At 41.0% G+C, this 20,979-nt stretch overlaps 1 protein-coding gene across 1 annotated transcript in view; it reads right to left on the bottom strand.

Moving 5' to 3' along the window:
• Positions 1-20,979, bottom strand: part of TXNRD3 (thioredoxin reductase 3) — a 34,090-nt gene that overhangs the window by 5,030 nt on the left and 8,081 nt on the right. Inside the window, exons 3-15 of the mRNA XM_074957634.1 lie at positions 20,097-20,206; positions 19,364-19,480; positions 17,487-17,559; positions 16,159-16,278; positions 15,477-15,619; positions 11,692-11,807; positions 11,354-11,579; positions 10,986-11,078; positions 10,408-10,484; positions 8,909-9,065; positions 8,589-8,696; positions 3,312-3,407; positions 155-289 (exon numbers count right to left, since the gene is read on the bottom strand). Coding sequence (XP_074813735.1) covers positions 155-289; positions 3,312-3,407; positions 8,589-8,696; positions 8,909-9,065; positions 10,408-10,484; positions 10,986-11,078; positions 11,354-11,579; positions 11,692-11,807; positions 15,477-15,619; positions 16,159-16,278; positions 17,487-17,559; positions 19,364-19,480; positions 20,097-20,206 — 1,571 coding nt within the window. The remainder of the gene's footprint in view (positions 1-154; positions 290-3,311; positions 3,408-8,588; positions 8,697-8,908; positions 9,066-10,407; positions 10,485-10,985; positions 11,079-11,353; positions 11,580-11,691; positions 11,808-15,476; positions 15,620-16,158; positions 16,279-17,486; positions 17,560-19,363; positions 19,481-20,096; positions 20,207-20,979) is intronic.

Genomic DNA, 20,979 nt, shown 5'->3' on the forward strand with positions numbered 1-20,979 from the left:
GACTTCCATCAAAATATAAAATAAAAATGTTTAATGTGATGACATTTTAGATTTAAGTCACCCTGGGTCTATTCTCTTCCTGCACATGGGTAACTTCCCTCAATATTAAGTATTAATTAACTCTTGGTTCGAAAAAGTTGAAGTACCCCCTTACCTCTGCACATGTTGGATGTATACCTATTGTTTCATCAAGTAATTCTTTCGTGAGACCACATTTTATTGCTGCACCAAAACCTTGGGTAATTTCTCCAGCATTGGGTCCAAGAACATGAAATCCTATTACACGGTTCTTTAAAGAAAAAAATTAGGTCAGAGCAAAATAGGTTTTGTATTGGTGAAGTTTCATATTCATATTTGAAGAGCGACTTCCCGTTCATTGAAGATTTGTCTTGAAATGAATGGAGTCAACAGTACACTTGGCACAGATGCTCTGAGACATCTATAAGCATCAGTTAAGTCAGTAAATGAAAGCTTCAAGTTCATTTCCAGTCAAATTAACCACTTGGGGGCGGGGGGGGATTCATTAGCAATACACAGAATGCATTTTAGAATTACTACATCAAGCATTGTAATTCAGAAATACAGCTCAAGATTAAACATACTACGTCTATACCATGCAGCTTTTAGCGACATGGCTGCGTTGCTACAGCTGTGCCACTAAAAGGTGCGCAGTGTAGCTGCTGTGTGTCAGTAGGAGAGAGCTCTCCTGCCGACAAAGTGCTGTTCACATTGGCACTTGTCGACAAAACTTGTGTCTTTCGGGAGGGTGTTTTACTAACACCTTTGACCGACAAAAGGTTTGTCTTTCACTTGCCAATGTAGACAAAGCCTAATTCTGTGCCAGCTGGCTCTCATTATTCTAGAGAAGTAGTTAACCTTTACTGCAGCCTGCACCCCTTTGGTTCTCAAAATATATGTTCTTGCACCCCTTACCAAATATCGTTGAAGTAGGTCAGTTCTTTAAAACTAGATATATGTTTGTTTGTATATTATGGTAATCGTTAAAAAGGTATAATGTTAATACATACATAGGTTTGATGAAACAAAGTAGTTGTACTTACGTGCCTGTCCTTAATTTGTGTTTTCGATGAATTACCTTCTAAAAAAATCTGGCATGTCTTGCACCCCCAGAGGGGGCGTCTTGCACCCCCAGGGGCTGCATGCACCCCAGGTTAAGAACCACTGTTCTAGAGACATACAGTGCATTCAGATTGCTGCTGATGTGTGAAATAGTACTGTGTTTCTTTATATGAAGGCAGAATTTAAATACCTACTCATGATGCCTGCAAAAGTTCTATTTAGAGAACTTTGGCTATTTCTCTTCCCCTCTTGTTACTAATGTGAGTCATGTCTATTGCAAGTTTGAGTTTATCAACTTAACTGGTTTCTGAAGTCACCGCTGGCTGCAGTGGCAAATGAGGTTGCAGACAAGAATAACTTGTAGGCAATAGTAAACTGGCAATTATCTTTAAGCAACAAAAATTCTGTATGAATTTCCCTTGTGTATTTTATTAAATATAAATGACTCAGCAACAGGATTGTTTCAAAGTAGAATGTTTGTGTATATTTCCCATGAAGTGTCAGCGTTAGCAGTTATCGCCACACTGAGTCTGGCTACAATACTTAAGGCAGGATACTAAATACCTTATAATACAATATTAATTGTATGCGAACATCCATTTACTTTGCGTTTCAAAAGAGGTATCTGAAATTTACACTAGGTACTCCCTTCCCCAGGTGTTTTTATATAGTTTCTACAGTAAAGTTCTAATGCTCTGTGATACAGTCTTATAAACAAATTAGATCTTCATTGAATAATCCAGGAAGAGGATAAGAAAAATACAAGCTCACTTCCCCTCAATCATGTAGCTCAGGGGTGGGCAAACTTTGTGGCCCAAGGGCCACACTGGGGTGCGAAACTGTATGGAGGGCCAGGTAGGGAAGGCTGTGCCTCCCTGAACAGCCTGGCCCCTGCCCCCCATCTGCCCCTCCCACTTCCCGCCCCCCTCAGGGCCCCCAACCTCCCCCCCCCCGACTGCCCTGCCCCAACAGGCTCCCTGGGACTCCCACACCCTATCCAACCACCACCTGCTCCCTGTCTGCCCCCTGGGACCTCATACCCTTATCCAACCCCTCCACCCCCACCTTACCATGCCACTCAGAGCGGTGGGAGCTTGCAGCCCTGCTGCCCAGTTGGAGCCAGCTGTGCTGCCTGCGTGGTGGCAGGGGGACAGCAGGGGAGGGGCCGGGGGCTAGCCTCCCTGGCCAGGAGCTCAAGGGCCAGGCAGGACGGTCCCGCGGGCCATAGTTTGGCCACCTCTGATATAGCTAGATACAATATAGTATTTAGAAACAGTGTTTCTGCTCCCAACCACCAGTCATTTTTATGCCAAAATTATCTTCCCCGCTTGAGTATTTTATATATTTCTCCAAAAAGGTCTTCAGGGTTGGGTCTGTTATGTATTAGAAGGTACCAAGTATTGTTGCAGCTAAAAGCATATTGGGCATATGACAAAATCCTGTTTTTCCTATTAAAAATGTATAGCGCAGAGTTTTATAACCAGAAGCAAGTTTTCTATCCTCAAAAAGAGACAGAAACTGAACAGAAAGGGGTATACTTCCTTAAGAAAGTTAGAGACTTAAGAATATGCAAGTTTAAACACGGCACAAAAATGTATGCAACACAAGGTCACTTAAAGAACAGGAGTACTTGTGGCATCTTAGAGAGACTAAAAAATTTATTTGAGCATAAGCTTTCGTGAACTACAGCTCACTTCATCGGATGCTCACGAAAGCTTATGCTCAAATAAATTTGTTAGTCTCTAAGGTGCCACAAGTACTCCTTTTCTTTTTGCGGATACAGACTAACACGGCTGCTACTCTGAAAGGTCACTTAACTGGAACCGAATGAAACGTGAATTTCTGAAGTACCAGAAATAAGGCACAACCACCTCCCAAAACTCACTCTAGAGAAAAATCCAAACACAACAACTATACCAATCCACCCCCAAATGAATGTTATCAAATTGAGACAAGTTTCATAAGTTTCATCTGGTGCCAACTACCAACTGCTCAATCTGCTCGACACACCCAAATGTTACCTGGTGGATCAAAAGAACATGTTTAAGTTCTTAATAAAATGTACTTGGATTCTGCATTAACAGAACGTGTGTCTGGAATTGGCCATAACCTGAGACTCTGGCCTCAAGTCAATCACTAAATATATGTTCTTGAGTCTGTAGCCTAGAATTTTACTTCTGAGGTTAACACATGCTCACAGTGGAGACAAATTCCAAATTTATAATACATACATTGTCATGTTTATTGCAGATTATCTTTGCATAGCAAGTATTGTTGTCTCTGCTGGGTACTGTCCACTCAAGAGGCCAAAACAAAGTGTGATACACCTGCAAGGAGCAAGAGGAAGTAGTGTTAAGACTAAATTTAAATTTTAATATAGTCTATTTATAAGCTTCCTAGTTTGTAACCAAACCTCCAACCTACTAGCTACCCATTTCTCATTAATATTTGATGGCACTACTCTCCAGTTTCTAACTGGATTTAGTGCTCCATCCACTCCCCATCTTCCAAATCAAAGAGTTTATATGCAGGGCTAGTAGCATTACCTATTGAGTTTGCCTGACATTTCCCAAAATATCCTGTTTTCCAGTTGCTTATAACCAACTATTTGGGCAGGAGTTTTCCATGCTGGGTGTTAGCCTCAGGCTGAACATTTTGGGACAATTTCAGTTAAACTAGTTCAGCCATTTCTGAGGACAAGGGTGTCTTTGGAAAGCACCAGTGGTTTCCCATGCTTTAGAGTAAGTATGGCCTGTGTGTTAGGGATGCAGGGAGTCTGTCTCTTCTGTGCTCTCAATGACCCCCTCTGGCTGACACCCTGGCAGTGTGGAAGTCCCCTCTGTCTGAGTCAGATGGCACAAAAACTGGACTTATGACATTATGGGGAAGAACCGAGGCAGAGACTATAACTGGCTGGGCAAGGAGGAAAGGTCTGGGAGCTGGGGAGGAAAGATGGGCAGAACAGGAAACCAATGGGTGTGTAGGGAAACTAGGACTGGGAGAGGTGGAGACTGAAAACATGAGTGGGCAACCAGAGGCTTGGGGGGGGGGGGGGGGAGGGAAGAGAAGGGAAGGGAGAAGAGACAATGACAGATCAGGTAGTGTGGAAGAACTGGGACAGGCAATTAGGATTTACTGGGCAAGGAGATTAACAGCAGAAGCCAGTGGTGGGGAAAAGACTAGAACAGGTTGGAAGGGAAAGGGCAGAAGAGGACACTGCCCTCCAGAGCCTCAAATGGAACCCAATATCCCAGAGTTGCACTATTTCTCTATCTGTGTAATCCATGGGCAAAGTGTCCCACCCTTCTGTAGTGCTGGTCCACAGAGGATTACAACCTAATACTGCTATCAGTTACTCAGTTAGCTCAAGTGGCAGAGGTCTATACGTTCCAATCCTGCTGCTGAACCATGTGGGTTTGGTGCACACGATGGGATTTCAGTTTTTGTTTTTCCTTTTAAGGAGGATAGGAAATTTTACTTTAGAAGAACAGTGAAGTTGCAAAGTCAAGCTCTTAAAAAAAAAAGGAAACAGAAAAGGCTGCCTGTGTATCTTTAAATTCACTACCCTTATGCATATGCGTTATGATAGTCTGATCATATAATTCAAGAGTATTTTTCCTACAGAACTCCTGCTTATTCTGTGCAGTAATGGCTATTGCTCACTTAATGAGCATCCCTCCAGTATTTGATCTTCATTGTTCAACGCATATCCCCATGTCTCATTCACTACACATTAGTCAAACCTTATTCTGAAGATTGAATTATTAAATTTCCTCATAAGTTTTTCTATGGTGCTCATCACCACAGTGAGTGCTTCACACACATTGAGTTTATTTTCACAACATGCCTATGAGATCAGTGGTATAGTCCTTTTTTCAGCACTCCGATCTCACTCACTATACACATTCCAACTGTTGCCACCAATGAGGCAGGGATCTTACAGACTAGTCTTTCACTACATAACCCTTATTCAGCTCCACAACCATCCATTCTATCCACTGAATAAGACTGGGATTGTGTGGAAAGTACACGATCATGTACTTCAAGACTGCATATACATGATAAAGGAGCTGAATTGTGGTTGCACAGGTAACTAATTCTGGCATTTTCTAACTTTCGAACACTTGACTGTGAAACCTTGATATTCTTAACATAGTTTAAGAGTAATAAAAAAAAATAAAGCTTGGCCATCGCGATGCTTTGTTTAGCATTCCAATTAAAAACAGTTAAGTTTATTTTTTGGTGTTTTGTAAGTTTATCTTCACTAGTTTTTGTTTGGTGCCGGCTGCCTAAGATGCTCTGGTTGCTGCATATGCAATTAAAATACTGTATTTTACTTAAGAACAGCCATAACGGGTCAGACCAATGGTCCATCTAGCCCAATATCCTGTCTTCCGACAGCGGTCAATGCCAGGTGCCCTAGACGGAATGAACAGAACAGGTAATCAATTCCCTGTCACTCATTTCCAGCTTCTGGCAAACAGAGACTAGGGACACCATCCCTACTCATCCTGGCTAACAGCCATTGATGGACCTATCCTCCATGAACTTATCTACTTCTTTTTTGAACCCTGTTATAGTTTTGGCCTTCACAACATCCTCTGGCAAAGAGTTCCAGGTTGACTGTGTGTTGTGTGAAGAAATACTTCCTTTTGTTTTAATTTCATTTGGTGATCCCTAATTCTTGTGTTATGAGGAGGAGTAAATAACACTTATTTACTTTCTCCACACCAGTCATGATTTTAATAGACCTCAAATCATATCCCCCCCTTAGTCGTCTCTTTTCCAAGCTGAAGAGTCCAGTTTTATTACTCTCTCCTAATATGGAAGCTCTTCCATGCCCCTAATAATTTTTGTTGTTCTTTTCTGAACCTTTTCCAATATATCGGTTTTGAGATGGGGCGACCACATCTGCATGTAATATTCAAGATGTGGGCATATGATGGATTTATATAGAGGTAATATGATATTTTCTGTCTTATTATCTATCCCTTTAAGGATTCCCTACATTCTGTTTGCTTTTTTGACTGCCGCTGCACATTGACTGGATGTTTTCAGAGAACTATCCACAATGACTTCAAGATCTTGAGTTGTAATAGCTAATTTAGATTACATCATTTTCTATGTACAGTTGGGATTATGTTTTCCAATGTATATTACTTTGCATTTGTCAACACCGAATTTCATCTGCCATTTTGTTGTCCAGTCACCCAGTTTTGAGAGATTATTTTGTAGCTCTTCGCAGACTGCCTGGGACTTATCTTTTTTTTCGGGGGGTGGGGGGGAGTGGAAGAGGAGAACAATAATGGAAAATTAATTCTGATTCCCTACCTGGGATCTCATATGTTTTGTATGCTTCAGAATGCCAATGCACCATTGCCTGAATTGCACTAGTCCCCAGACCAACTGGGCCGAGGCTGTTGCTGCCATGATCCTGAGTGAGTGGGAACCAAATTCATGTGCTGGGAGCCCCAACCTCACCAGTCCCCATCTTAAAACTGTAACAAACTGGTATGTTGTGAGGGCACTCCCATCAGTGTGAATAAAGAGGGGCCCATCCCTCTCTGGTCTTATTACCATGTATGCCCTCACAGCCCCCATCAAGTAGATCCTGGGCTTGCCACCCTCCTTTAGAGCTCTCCCTCCCTCCCACACACAAATTTGAATTGCATATGCAGCATCCTAAGTATTTTAGTCAGCTGGCACTAAAATTACAGTAACTTCCAAGTTAGTGCTGAATTGTAAAACAGAAACTAGTAAAAACAGAGTGCCACATAGCAGCTCCAAATAGAGAGAGTATAAGGTGGGTGCAAAACTGGTTGGAAAACCACTAACAGAGAGTAGTTATCAGTGGCTGAGTCATGCTGGAAGGGTATAACAAGTGGGGTCCTACAGGGATCAGTTCTGGGTCTGGTTCAGTTCAATATCTTCATCAATGATTTAGATAATGGCATATAGAGTACACTTATCAAGTTTGTGGATAATACCAAGCTGGGAGGGGTTGCAAATGCTTTGGAAGATAGGATTAAAATTCAAAATGATCTGGACAAACTGGAGAAATGGTCTGAGGTAAATAGGATGAAATTCAATAAGAACAAATGCAAAGTACTGCACTTAGGAAGAAACAAAATCAGTTGCACACTTACAAAATGGGAAATGACTGCCTAGGAAGGAGTACTGTGGAAAGAGATCTGGGGCATAATAGTGGACCATAAGCTAAATATGAGTCAACAGTGTAATGCTGTTGCAAAAAAAGTAAAACATTCTGGGATGTATTAGCAGGAGTGTTGTAAGTGATTCTTCCACTCTACTAAGGTCTCAACTGGAGTATTGTGTCCAGTTCTGGGCACCACATTTCAGAAAGGATATGGACAAATTGGAGGGAGTCCAGGGACGAGCAGCAACAATGATTAAAGGTCTAGAAAACATGACCTATGAAGGAAGATTGAAAAAAATTGGGGTTGTTTAATCTGGAAAAGAGAAGACAGAGGGGACATGAAAACAGTTTTCAAGTATGTAAAAGATTGTTACAAGGAGGAGGAAGAAAAATTGTTCTCTCTTAACCTCTGAGGATAGGACAAGAAGCAATGGGCTTAAATTGCAAGAAGGGAGGTTTAGGTTGGACAGTAGGAAAAACTTAACTATCAGGGTGGTTAAACACTGGAATAAATTGCCTAGGGAGGTTGCGGAATCTCCATCATTGGAGATTTTCAAGAGCAGATTAGACAAATACCTGTCAGGAATGGTCTAGATAATCAGGCCTGCCATGAGTGCAGGGGACTGGACTAGATGACCTCTCAAGGTCCCTTCCAGTTCTATGATTCTATACATCAAAGGGAAACATTTGGCACTACAAGCACAAATTCCAGAGTTGAGTCTACAAAAACAATTCTATTGCAAATACATTTGTGAAAACCTTACTAGGAGGAGGGAGACATAAGGAACTGGAATGAAGATTAAATCAGAGTCTAAAGCCCATGCCAGCAGCCCAAGAATTGGCCAGGGAGGAAAAGTGAAACAGTTTACAAAAGGAACAGGGCAAATAAGAGTGAACAAAAAACAGAAAACAGGGGACGACTTAGGACCTCATCACCTAAAATGAGCATGCAAAGGCTTGTGGTACACAAGGGGATGAATAACTTTTTGGAGTACTGGTTCAAAGAATTTTACAGCGCTGTTCCAGTGAAGTGAAATTACCTTCCCTCATCCAATTTGGATTTCCCAGAACATGGAACTATATTCCTAAAGTTAAATGCTTCTGGATTTTTCAGACACCAGGTGTGTGAGAAAAATCTTTGAATCAGACCAACTTCTGTTGGTGAGAGACAAGCTTTGGAAATTGTCAGCCGTCAAAGAATACACTTGACTAATGCTGTAAGATTACACCAAAGTGTTTAAATAGGGATCTCCTCAATACTTGTAATGTTCATTTAGACCAGTAGCCTCTTGAGAAGATACAACAGCACATTTAAACAGGCAGCTATGAAATGAAGACTTCAGCTTCTCACCTCTATGTTTTCCTTTCCATATTCTTCAATGGCTCTCTCTTCAGGTAATCCACAACAGCCATACTCCAAAGGAGTAAACACTGTAGTTGGTACATTGACATAGTCACACTAAAATTAAAAGAATTCAGTTTTCTTTATATTTACATATTCATATGCCTACATAGAGACACATTTAAAAAAAAAAGGGACGAACAAGTTGCACCACCAAATCATTGTCATAGTAGCACAAGACCCAAGACTCTCAGCCAGCACCTGCTAATCTCTTGAGGTAAATACCATGGTGAAAGTGAAGTTCATATTTTCACAGAATATGATCTTACCTTTATAAAGCTACCCCCAAAAAGTCTGCGAGCTAGAAGCTTGCCTGCCTGAATTGCAACTGGGGTAAGTTCAAGTTTTCCATCCAAGATATCTCCAATAGCATAGACATGAGGCACACTGGTTTGTTCCTCGTCATTTACAGGTATTTTTCCATTCCTTTTGAAAAAAAACCCAACAAAGTGTAGATCAGTACTCTGACCCTACCTTCTCAATTCAGTTAAAGACCTATTCTATTACACGGAGACCCTAGAATACTTTCAGACACTGCTCTAAGAAAAGAAAGTATTTATGCCAGCTCTAGTTAGAACATAAACTTCTTGGGCCACAGACTACTGCCTTTTCTCTCCCATACAATGCCAAACAAACAGTCAGTACTTAAGGGGCCAGATTTTCACCTCTGCACACAAGTGTAAATCTGAACACCACCACTGACATTGGAGAGAAATCAGGATCTGTCCTTCTATTTGATTATTATATAGCTTGCTGAAATAATAGACATCTCCCACCTAAGCAAAAGTCTAATCTATCAGCACAGATGACAAGTGAAGTATTAAGAACTATTCAGCCAATGGGCACTGTTGCTTTGTTCATAATGCTAACTTAATCTGGTTAAACCAGAACACTGAATTTAATGGAGGTTCAATCAATCAGAAAAATGAAACATGAGTCAGCCTTATACAAGCAGGTTATTAAACCATTTTAGCATTTTAAGGGCCCTCTCTAAGAAACGCAAGTGTAAAGCCTCAGTTTAGTGGGTGTATTCCTGCTAAATCTCTCATACACAGGCTAAGATTTTTAATCAGTAAATGCTGGTAAACAGCAATTCAACCGTACACACACACAAATGGATGAAAAAAATATTTCTATTGACAATTAGAAAAGTTTACAGACAGGCAAAGTAAGAAAAGCTGCCTGAGAACTTAGTCTGATTTATGGATGTTTATTCAGTATATTTTAAACATGTGATGTTGACAACATCTTTTAACCGTTGTAACTCTTTGAATCTCAACTTCTGTCATTAAACAAACACCCCACTGTCTGACACCCTGTAATTTCCCACAACTGAAACATTAAGACAACCACACATTAAAAAATGCTCAAAAACCATACACATTTTTATAATTTCGCCAGATAATATCAATCAGGTTTCCCAAGCTTACTCATAGGTCAGTGAAGCAAAAGCATTACTGACTACATCAGAGTAACTGAAGTAAAAGTAGTTGCTTGTAGTTCTATCATTTAAAAAACTTATATGTGCTTCAAAGTCCAGTTTTACAGGAGCCCCCCCCCACACACACACACTCTAAAAATAGTGGTTTCTAGAAAAAGATAACACTCATGCTCCCTTTCTTGGGACAAAAGCTATTGAAAATCTCCATGCTCAACTGACAAGTATCATGAGCAGGAATTTCAAAAATCAGTATCAATAGTTACTGGTAGGGTTAAGAAGCTGAGAGCAGTTCTGAAGTGAACATGCCAGACAAATTAAGACACTCACTTTTCATTGATTTTGACACCAATCTTATCTAAACCAATGTTTCTGGTACAGGCATCACGACCAATAGCCATCAAAACCTACAAATAAAAAAAGAAGCTATCAAGAACTCCTTTCTATCAATGTTATTCTAAGTATTCCGTTTCAATTTTTCAATGAAAACTAAGCAAGTGAACAATTGAAGCCACATTTCCTGAAGTTGCTTAAAATGTGTAGGTGTCAGTAGTTAGCAGCAAAAAGATTACCTTGACACTAGAATAATAGAACAGATAACTGGTAACATATGACACCATCTACAAAACAGTCAACCCCCTTGTAGCAGAGTTAAAGTTTCAGCAATTTTGTGGACAGAGTTGCAACAGGACAGAATATCAAAGTCTTGTTATTTTTCTATGGAATGTTGACAATGCTGGCAGGTTGCCAGAATTATTGAACCTCCCTTCCTTTGTTTCCAAATAGTACAAATGATTTAAGAGCTTTAATGATCATTAACATACATTTTACTTTGATACAAATATATATTTGTAGGCATCATTTAGTGCCTGATAACAGGGATATATTTGTAGTACAAAATTGCTTACAGTATTATATTCTCCTTCAACAGTGTCTGGTCCCTCAGTAGACTGTGCTACCACTTTTAGTCTTCTAGGCATGCCTTCCTCCAACCTTTCAATCTGTAGGAAAGAATTAATAATCTTAGTCAAGTTACCTTAACCAGCAGAGCCTTATTGCATTACACGACATATACACTACACACCTTGCTGAATGTTCAGCAATAAAATGCTTTTAACATAAAAGCTTGGCCATACAGAATTTTCAGCTTATCTGCTATAGAGCTGAACTTTGTTCCTGGAAGACATTTTATCTCAAGACACTTGAATTCTGGGTAATCCTTTCCTTTCAGGCTGGCTATTTAGCAAGAGAGAAGAGAAAAAGTGAAAGTACTTGCCCGAATAGGTACAAATTTCCTGACGAATTTAACACCATGAGTTTCCATGTAGGCACCTGCTCTCTCTGCCATTTCTTGGTCAAAGCCTCGAAGAAGGATGGAGCGCACCATAACTGTGACATCCAAACCAATGCCAGCAAGAAATCCTGCACACTCCAGAGCCACATAGGAGGCACCCACAATTAGAGTTTTGCCAGGGCAGTAAGGCAGGGAGAAGAGGTCATCGCTGAAAAGCGATGCAGAAAACACCATTTTACAATTCAGCTTTGTTTCAATTTGCATGTGCAAAAGTAGACAGAAGGGAAGTCTTATTAACCGAGACTAACATCTCATCTCACCTAGTAATGCAGTATTCTTTATCTCCAGGGATACCCAAATATCGGGGCCTTTCCCCTGTTGCTAGGACAAATGTCTGTGCTGTGTGAAAAGTTTCCTGTCCTTTCCTGGTGGTTGCCTGAGATACAGAGGAAAACAAAAAAACCACCAAACAAAAACAAAACACAAAAAACAGAATTACAGAACTATTGTATTCTTAGATGCCAGGAATAACTTGTGAGTCACAAGGCCTACTGCCAACAATAAAAACCTCAACTTTATCAAGCAGCTGATAAACGCAATAGGATTTAGAAAGGAGTCTTGATAACAGATGGAGCTAAGTGAAAAGCCATTATACTGCAGAGATACTCTTAAGAAATCCTTTTACTGAACTACATGGTAACATCCATTGTTAATGGGTTTACATGGGGAAAATACACTAGACTACACTCCCCACACTAGCTGCATTGAACAACAGTGATCAGCTGACTTGGGCAGGGCTCAGAAGGTTTAAGCTAATAACTTAGATTTTACATTTAATAAGGAGAAAGACTGAAAGTTTCTTAAAGAACTTGAAATAAGAGTTCGATGTTGATGCTAGCAGCAAAACAGATGGTTATCCAAGTAATTTTGAGGCTTGTGTAGGAGTAGACTAGAAAAGTGCTTTAAGACAGGCTGATACCTCAGGTGGGAAGAAAACAAAGGATGGTTTATTTTAACTTTCCCTCAACTTCAAAGGCAGTCAGTCTTTGGGACTTCATATTGCAAAATGCCTCTTTTTGAAAGGGGTTTGAGAAACTACAAGTCAAACCTGTGCGAAAAGGAATGTCAGATTTGTCCTCTTGCATGTAGCAGCTTAAAAAGAGTCTGCTCTACTTTCCTGTATTGATGGCCCAGCTCAGTACCAAACTTATATTAAATGAACAGGTGGAAACTGAATTTCTTCTATAATATTGGTAAAAAATAAGCCAACTAGTTTTACTCCTCATTCAGTGTAACCTTCTGGATTTAAATTGTGTGACTAAATCAAACTACCTACATCAGGGTCAGGCAGCTGTATCCAGTGAACCTACATGATGTAAAATTTTATTCATTGCTGCATCCCTAACCTGGGTAAACCCTGGTCCAATCTGATAGTCAGCTATAATACCCGCTGTGTGGTACAAATTAAGTATATACTTGTCTTGTGGCTTCATTCCTATGCCAATACACAGAATACTATTCCAACTCCATAATATCATGGAAGGGATCTGAACTTGAGGAACAAGCAAGGTTTTGGATATGGCTCTTTATGTAGAGAATTCCCCTATCCTCCATGTTTTAACAAAAAAGCTTCTGATCGGTAGGCCATGTGTGTGTTTTCTAAAATTAACACTCCTCTTCCAAACTAATTTTAATGCTTTCTTGGCTCAGTATGCAGTATTATTCATAGTTACTCACTGAGATTAAGATCCAATTTTCAGTGACGTTATGAGGCAAGAGGCAAGTTACAAGAAGAAAGTACGTTTTAACTTGATTCAACTATCCAGGGATTTTGAATAAAAGATCCAGTAAACTCCTGATTCTTAAATGCTATAGATTTAAGTTAACACCAATTATCTATAAACATTAAGGCAATTTAATAGTTATGTTTCATAGCTTTTCATTTAAAATTTTGGAATCAAGTCACACAGTTTGTTACATACTCAAGCTCTATCTCTCTACTTATGCAAGATTCTCTATTTGCAGATCCCCACATTACGTCTACATAACTGGTATTAGTATGCGAGTATTATGACAGTGGTTACTGGAGTATAAATCTACTTAAGTCAGTAAATTATTCCTGTAATTTTAATTCTTTAAGTGAGATAAGTAAAGTATCATACAATAACTCCTCACTTAAAGTCATCCTGGTTAATGTTGTTTCGTTGCTGATCAATTAGGGAACATGCTCATTTAAAGTTGTGCAATGCTCCACTATTCCGTTGTTTGCCTGCCTGCTTTCTCCACAGCTGGCAGCCTCCCTACGCTCTTCCCCCCTCCCCGCACCAACAGCGCCTCCCGCCCACCGGCAGACCCCACGGATCAGCACCTTCCCCCTCCTGCCAGGGGCAATCAGCTGGCTTGCAGCGTTGGGGGGGGCGGGGGGGGGAGGAAGAGGAGAGAGGACTCAGCGCACAAGCTCCCCCCTCCCTCCTGAACACTGCAAACCAGCTGATTGCCCCAGGCAGGAGGGGGGGGGAGGGCGGGTCCTCGCTCCTCCCTCCTAAACACAGCAAGCCAGCTGATTGATTGCCCTGGGAAGGAGGACCATAGCCTGCCTGCGAAGTAAAGGGGAGGAGGTGGGGGGGGAAGAGGGAGGGAGGGAGAGAGAGAGAAGAGGCCGGTCAAGTGTGGGGGCTTGGAGGAAGGGGTGGAGCAGGTGGGCTGAGGGTTGAGGCCCCAGCCCCTCGTCATTGCAGATTAGGGGAAGCTGCTGCCACTGCTGCGCAATGTGCTTCTCCTAGCCTACAGTACCTTCAGCCTCCTTGTCTGCCTCATCTCCAGTGCCAGTGGGCTGTGCCTGTGTAGGGTAAGGCAGGGGCACCTCCCAACTATAGTACTGTACTGCTGTAAACACACAGCACATGCAACTACTCCCCCTGCCAGCGATTCACTGTTGCTTTAAGGCCCAACGGCCCTGCTTGGGAATAGGGCTCTACACCAAGTGCTTGCGAGGCCACCAGCTGCCTGCAAAGCAGCTGCGGGTGGTGCACAGCAGAGGCCCTGCCTTGCTACAGAATAAATAATGTTTTATCTGCTCCCCCCTCTTCGCTGGAGGGAGGTAAGAACACAGGGGGCAGCAGCCTGCCCAAAGCAAGTTACAGGAATAGCATTCCAGTGCCTGCTTCACTGTAGCAAGGGGGAGAAGCGGCGTAGAGATGCACAGAACCTGGCCCTGCTTCCATGAAAGCATGTGAAATACACAGGAGCTTTGCCATTCACTTTAATGCCAGCTGCATGTCTCTGCCCCTGCATGCACACAGCAGAAAGGGGCACAGCCCTGCAGCAAGTGTTAATTTTCCTCCTCTTACTATACTGGCTGCAATGCTGCCCAGGTCCTGAGTGCATGGTTACTAGGGGAGATACAGCAGGGCCATTTTTCCAGGGCACCCTGGAAGAGAGGCCTTTGGTCCTCCAGCAGGGCTCCTGTGAAAGTAAGAGCCTCCATAACTAGTCCTAGCCTAAACCCACAGGGCTTCCAGAAGGGGGGCAAAATTACCATGGAGAAATGACACGGTTTTCCAAATTCTCTCTTGCAATAGTTGACTGATGCTGCATGACCCCGGCCACTCCAGGCTGAAGGAAGTGAGTAGCAGCACATGCTCCTCCGGACGTGCATGCATCACCCAGCATCATGAGTCAAAAATGTTCAGCAAGTGATAGTGGAGTGCCTAGCAGTACCAGTAGCAGCAAGAAAACCACGAAAACCCTTAGTTTAAAATTGTTTAAAAAAAAAAAACCACTTATACCTGTATTAAACTGCTTGTTTAAAATGTATATAATGCCTTTTGTCTGTCAATTTTTTTCCCCCCCACTGGAACTTAACACCTTCCCCTCCCGCACATTTACATTAATTCTTATGGGGAAAAATTGGATTAGCTTAACATAGTTTCACTTAAAGTCGCATTTTTCAGGAATATAACTACAACATTAAGTGAGGAGTTACTGTATTAAGCTGAAACCTTTTACATACTAGGTTTCAACTAAAGAGCAGTTTTAGGACATATGGGGAGTGATTCTTAACAGGTCAGAGAAAATAAGCCAAAGCTAAACATGCAGCAGCTACCTTTATTTTGTGTGGTTCGATAAATTCTGCATAGGCATTGACGTATGTCACAGTCTTCTCTCTCAAGGACACCCTGTAACCCCAATTTAAAGAGCCTATGTAGTTCTGAATTGCTTCTACCATGGTCTCCCAGTTGTGTTTAACTAAAAATAGAAACAAGAAGCTTTACAGTTAAAAAGAAACTGAAGTATAAACACATTAACTTCATGAACATCAATAGAAGCTTACAGTAAATTGTAAAAATAGTTGCTAATTAGTCATAACTCAAATTATGGCAATACTATAGGTTAAGCAATGCTTCACTAAATTAGCAAGCCCAAGTAGAATACAAATACACATTTCATGTAATAAGTAACATTAAAAAGTTTTTCTAGGGATACTTCATATCCATCAGACATAAAAAATGGCTTCTCTCTTAGCACTATTGGCAAAGTTATTTGGGTTTATGAAACCCAACTACAAGTAACCCAACAAGCTAGGTTATGCAAGTTATGGTGGAATCAAGCCTCAAAAACAGGTTTCAGTGCCTTCATAAAGAGATTTTGGGGGAGAGGGATGGAAAAGTTGTTCAAGTGGCAAACTGAATTCTATTTAGTCACTTCAATACTAAAAGAATTCTTATTTAAGCTCAAACAAAAGTTCTGATTTGCATCCTCCCCCACCAGTGTTCAGTGTTATTGACCTTGCTCATCATACTCCCAGCCAAATTTCCTTGAATCTTGAAGTGCCTGTCCCAGAAGTGCAGCTTGATGCATGAGTTTCTTAGGAATACAACCTACATTTACACAAGTGCCACCAAGTCCTGTGATGGAAAGAAAGAAAGTTTATTTAATGTTATTACCAGCATTAACTTTAGATGTGCACGTCTGTCTTATGACATGCTTTATGTACTCCACTGTCTAGCCATCCATTAGTATTACTTTCTGTACACATGCAAGCAATGGATGGAGAACTTCCTTTACAACTACATACCTTCCTATGCAGTATGTAATTGGACAAGGTTGACAAAGTAACATTTTTTACTTAAGCAATAACATTTTAACTCTAACTCCAATACCAAGCAGGTTACATAAGTAAAGCTTTAAGCATAGGCCCACACATTCACATATATAAAGTAGCTTTGGACTAATTCACCGCCACTTATTCTGTAGTCAGATAGAACAGAATGACACTTTCATGATACCTAAGAAGTGCAAGACACCACAGTCTGCAGTGTTAACCACGCCTATTCTATGGAGTCAGAGACAGAGCTAAATTTCAAAAAAGAAATGAAGGGCAAACATTCCTCTTATGAGTGATTGTAAGAAATTCAACATATGCTTTCTTCAGAACAAAAGAAGAATACTTCTCTACACAATAGAGTTTACTTATGGAAAGGATGACCACTAATCTGTTCTATAGGAGCCAGGATCAAAAAATGTGAAAAAACAGCAAAAAGCAAGGTCAAGGGAAAGTGAGGAATTCTGGAGACCACAGGAAAAGCATCCACTTCAAGGTGCTTGTAACACCTACTGTAGAAGTATAGTCCCTTTGGGCCTATGAAATACTGAATGTATCACAGTGCTAAGCACTTCAGCTAAAATGATAAGAGATGATACTGTAATTCAGCCACTCACGTGTAAAGCCAATTCAAACTAACATTTTCATCTAAGGAGCTCAAAATGTGCTTTACAGATATCAGCTTCCCTATAAGTGATTAAAATGTTTAAGATTTAAAAAGGGAAGGTTACGTAGCAAAGAATTTAGTGAGAACGTGAAATCCAAGAGTTGTTAATAAGAAATTGAAGTAAATAGTGAAATGCAGGCGGGATAGAAAAATCCATCTCGAACAGGCAGGTTGAGTGAGGTTTATTTCCTCCATCATTTATGTTGTAGAATCACAGCCTCGTATCCATACAACTACCATACTACAGGAATGCAAAACCTTGAAACTAAATAATTTAAGCAATGCTTGACATCAGCATTTTAATCTATGCATATATATTGTGATTTGAGGCTAGGACCGCTTACCCCATGAAGTACCCGAAGGTGTTGGTACAACATAATCTAGCACCATGACCTTTTTTCCTAAGGCAGCAGCTTCCTGTATTAAAAAAGAAGTCAGATATGAACTGATGAACTTCTCCATTGCTTTTTGATGCTAAAAGCTTAAATGATCAAGGAAAGCATGTCCTCCAATGTGCTTGTCTGATGGAAGGCATTTCTGATGCCAGTCTTAGTACCACTTACCCTTCTCTCCGTAATGCCACCAGTGCTTGTGATAAGTGTGAGAATTTTGGTAATACTTTTATGATGTTCTTGTGCACCTCAGTTCCCCTGTGCTTTGTTCTACTATGCAAAGGAAAGGGACTCTGTGTCAGACTCATGTGGCTGCCTGGTAAGAGACTAGAATAATTAATGAACTGAATAGAGCCTATGCATGTGAATGGAGGATCTGGAAGAAACTGAAAACCTCAATAGCTGGGACACTCACACCTAGCAATCTACAGCCAAGAGGAGATTCCCCGCCACCTCTCTGCAGGTAAGCACAGCAAAGGCCTTAAGCTGAAGAATGTGTAAAGGTGTCAAATGTCTGACAGAGCTGGATACACGGACACAGGAGGAACCTGGAGACTAACAGTATGTCTACACTACAGTTTATGTCAGGATAACTTAGGTCACTTAGGGGTGTGACTAAACCACCCCCTTGAGCAACATAAGTTACAGCAACATAAGCACTCGTATGCACAGCACTATGTTGGTGGGAGAGCCATAGCTTCTACCATTCATGGAGGTGGTTTTATTATGCCGATGGGAAAGCTGTCAGCATAGAGTGTCTTCACCAGATGCACTGCAGCAGCGCAGCTGCACTGGCACAGCTGTGTCGCTGTACATGTAGACATGCCCTAAGAACAAAAGGGGACAGAGGGCCAGGATAAGGTCAGGGGCAGCAGGACCTGGCAGAACCCTAGCTCCTACCAACAGGAATCATATCCTAAGCCTGCATCTCACGCTAACCTAAAGACTTTTAGATTCTGTATTCCAGGTTATTAAAATTGGTATCTTGTTTTAAAAAGGCTTCTTACTGTTTCTGCAGATATTTTATGCTCTGAAGGGGTAGGAACACGTCTCCCATAGGAGTCTGGCTTGGCTGGGCTTATTGAAGGGAACCACAAACAATTGGGCCTACAGGTACCAGCTTCGGAATCATGGAGGCTATGGGCCTTTCCCTGTGGAACTATGTGGAGCCTTTGGGTCTGGCACACTAAAGGACTACTTCGAAGAGACTGGTTACAGGCTGGGGCATAGACCAGACCCTGAGAATCTATGACAGCACCTAATTCAATCAGAAGTTGCAGAGGAGCAGAGCAGCCGGAGTTTCACTTCCAACCATCTGAAGATATGTATCACACCTGGAGAAGAAATATCTAGAAGCAACCCTATACAACAGCCTGCACTGTCAACAGTAATTATCTAAAGGGAATGTTATGCATATGTTTGTCATCCCCCTGTCCTCCACTGCCCAGCCAAAAGTAGTATCAATACTTTGAACCTTCAACCCTTCTGAACAACTACCAGAAACAAAGGCTGCTGTTTCCTTAAGTTCCTTACTCGTCCAGGAGGAAGTTGACAAAGTTGAAAGACTGAAGCAAAAAGTGACTATATTATGGGAAAGAATCTGGCCCAAAGTTCTGAACTATGAGCTTCTGAAGGAGTGCATGTTACACTACAGTTACATCAGTGTTCAGCCCATTAAATTTCAAATGAATGGAAAGACTCATTGAAATGTAGACTATATTGCATTAGAATGACAGGTGCACAGAGCAACAGAGTTTCAGGAGAAATCTTACATGTACAGTTGATATATAGGCAAAATTCAGTGTACAAGTGCAAACCCAAGTGCATACCTTGGAACATGCAAGTCCGCCAGAGCCACCACCAACAACAATAAGATCGTAATCATAAACTTCTGCATCATCTATGCAATTCCCTAGCACATTCTGCAATGAGCCACTCTGGTAAGCCTGTAACAAACATATGGGTTACTCACACAGCTATATGTTCAAGTGTGAATTACACAGCTTTTTCATGACCTAGGTCATTGTGTCTGATGCTCCTACCCTAATTTTGGATTCCTTATTAAAGAGGATCATTAGCACACAGTTTTTCAAATCTGAGGGCTAGAAAGGGAGTTCTCACATGATACTTAAAGCTCACAATTATAGAACCTTTCACAGGACTGTGTTCTCATTTTCTGCGTCTAAAATTATGTTTAAGTCACACAGCAAAAGCTACATACCAAAAAACCAAGTCAAGAAATCACTGATGACCCATTGCTCACTCCATTTGTAATTCTACCCACTGTATAGAACATCAAGAAGGCAGGAATTAAAAAAGGTTGTCGCAGGATGGAACAACTGTCTCTCGTTTTAATACCCATTTTTTTAATTTCGTTTCCTTCTTGACATTATGGGACTGCAATAAGTATGCATTAAGTTAGTTCACTAGCATATTTTGAAACCAGTGGTTGCAAAAAAGAGGTATCAAGTGACTAGACTGTATTTAAAAACAGAGATAAGTTACCTAGTCAGTTCATTTCTAGTCACAGCTAAATTTCAAACTCAAGAAAAGCAAGATTACCTGAAAAGTTTTATCATATCCACCTATGTGTGTTCCATTCACAAACACATTGGGCACAGTCCTCTGGCTAGTCACTTCTACTAACACTTGCTGAATATTGGGTCCATCATCTAAGGATAAAAAAAAAAAACACACAAAAAAAACCCACACACACCACTATGAGAGTTTGAAACAATCCCTCACTGAAAGTGCACTTAAATGTATGGGTTTTTTAAAAAACTGGAACTGAAGTGCAGTTTGTTGAAAAAACACATCACAAGCCCTCCATAAAATCAACGTATTTGTTTCAGACATGGCAAGTTTGTAGACACATTCTTCAAAAGCACAAGCTTTGAAACAAAAGAAGATTTTTCAAAGAGTACGTGTCTTGATAGATGGAATGAATTGAAGCTTCACAAACCTAAATGTGAGATGGTTTCCAGGTGGTGTTTAAGTCACTGAGTTTAGAAGGAAGCCATACATTGCTCGAGACCTGGCTATTTGAGAGAGACTACCTCCCTGCCTATGTATATTGCCACAGTCAATATCAGTGGAGGCATTTGAGCTAACTCAATACAAAAAACAAAAACAAAAACAAAACAAAAACACACACGCCACCCCCTGCTGGCAGGGTGTTCTTCATTAGGCCCCCTGGGCTTTGGAACTTGTTCACCTCTTTGTTGAAAATAGCCAGAATTCATAGACCTTCTGGGCACGCTACTACACTAATTTCATAGGGTCTTTTGGAGACTAGATATGTTACTTCAGATTAGTTTTTAGGGAAGGCAGAGTATTTTCTTTTGAAGTTTCAATTACTGCTGGTTTTGACAATAGTTGTCCTTTTAAACAACTGTCAACATGGAACGTGCTCTGGATAGGCACCTTCTTGGTGGCTTTATGAAAT

Source organism: Natator depressus, chromosome 7 (genome assembly GCF_965152275.1).
Source record: "Natator depressus isolate rNatDep1 chromosome 7, rNatDep2.hap1, whole genome shotgun sequence".
NCBI classification, from domain to species: domain Eukaryota; kingdom Metazoa; phylum Chordata; order Testudines; family Cheloniidae; genus Natator; species Natator depressus.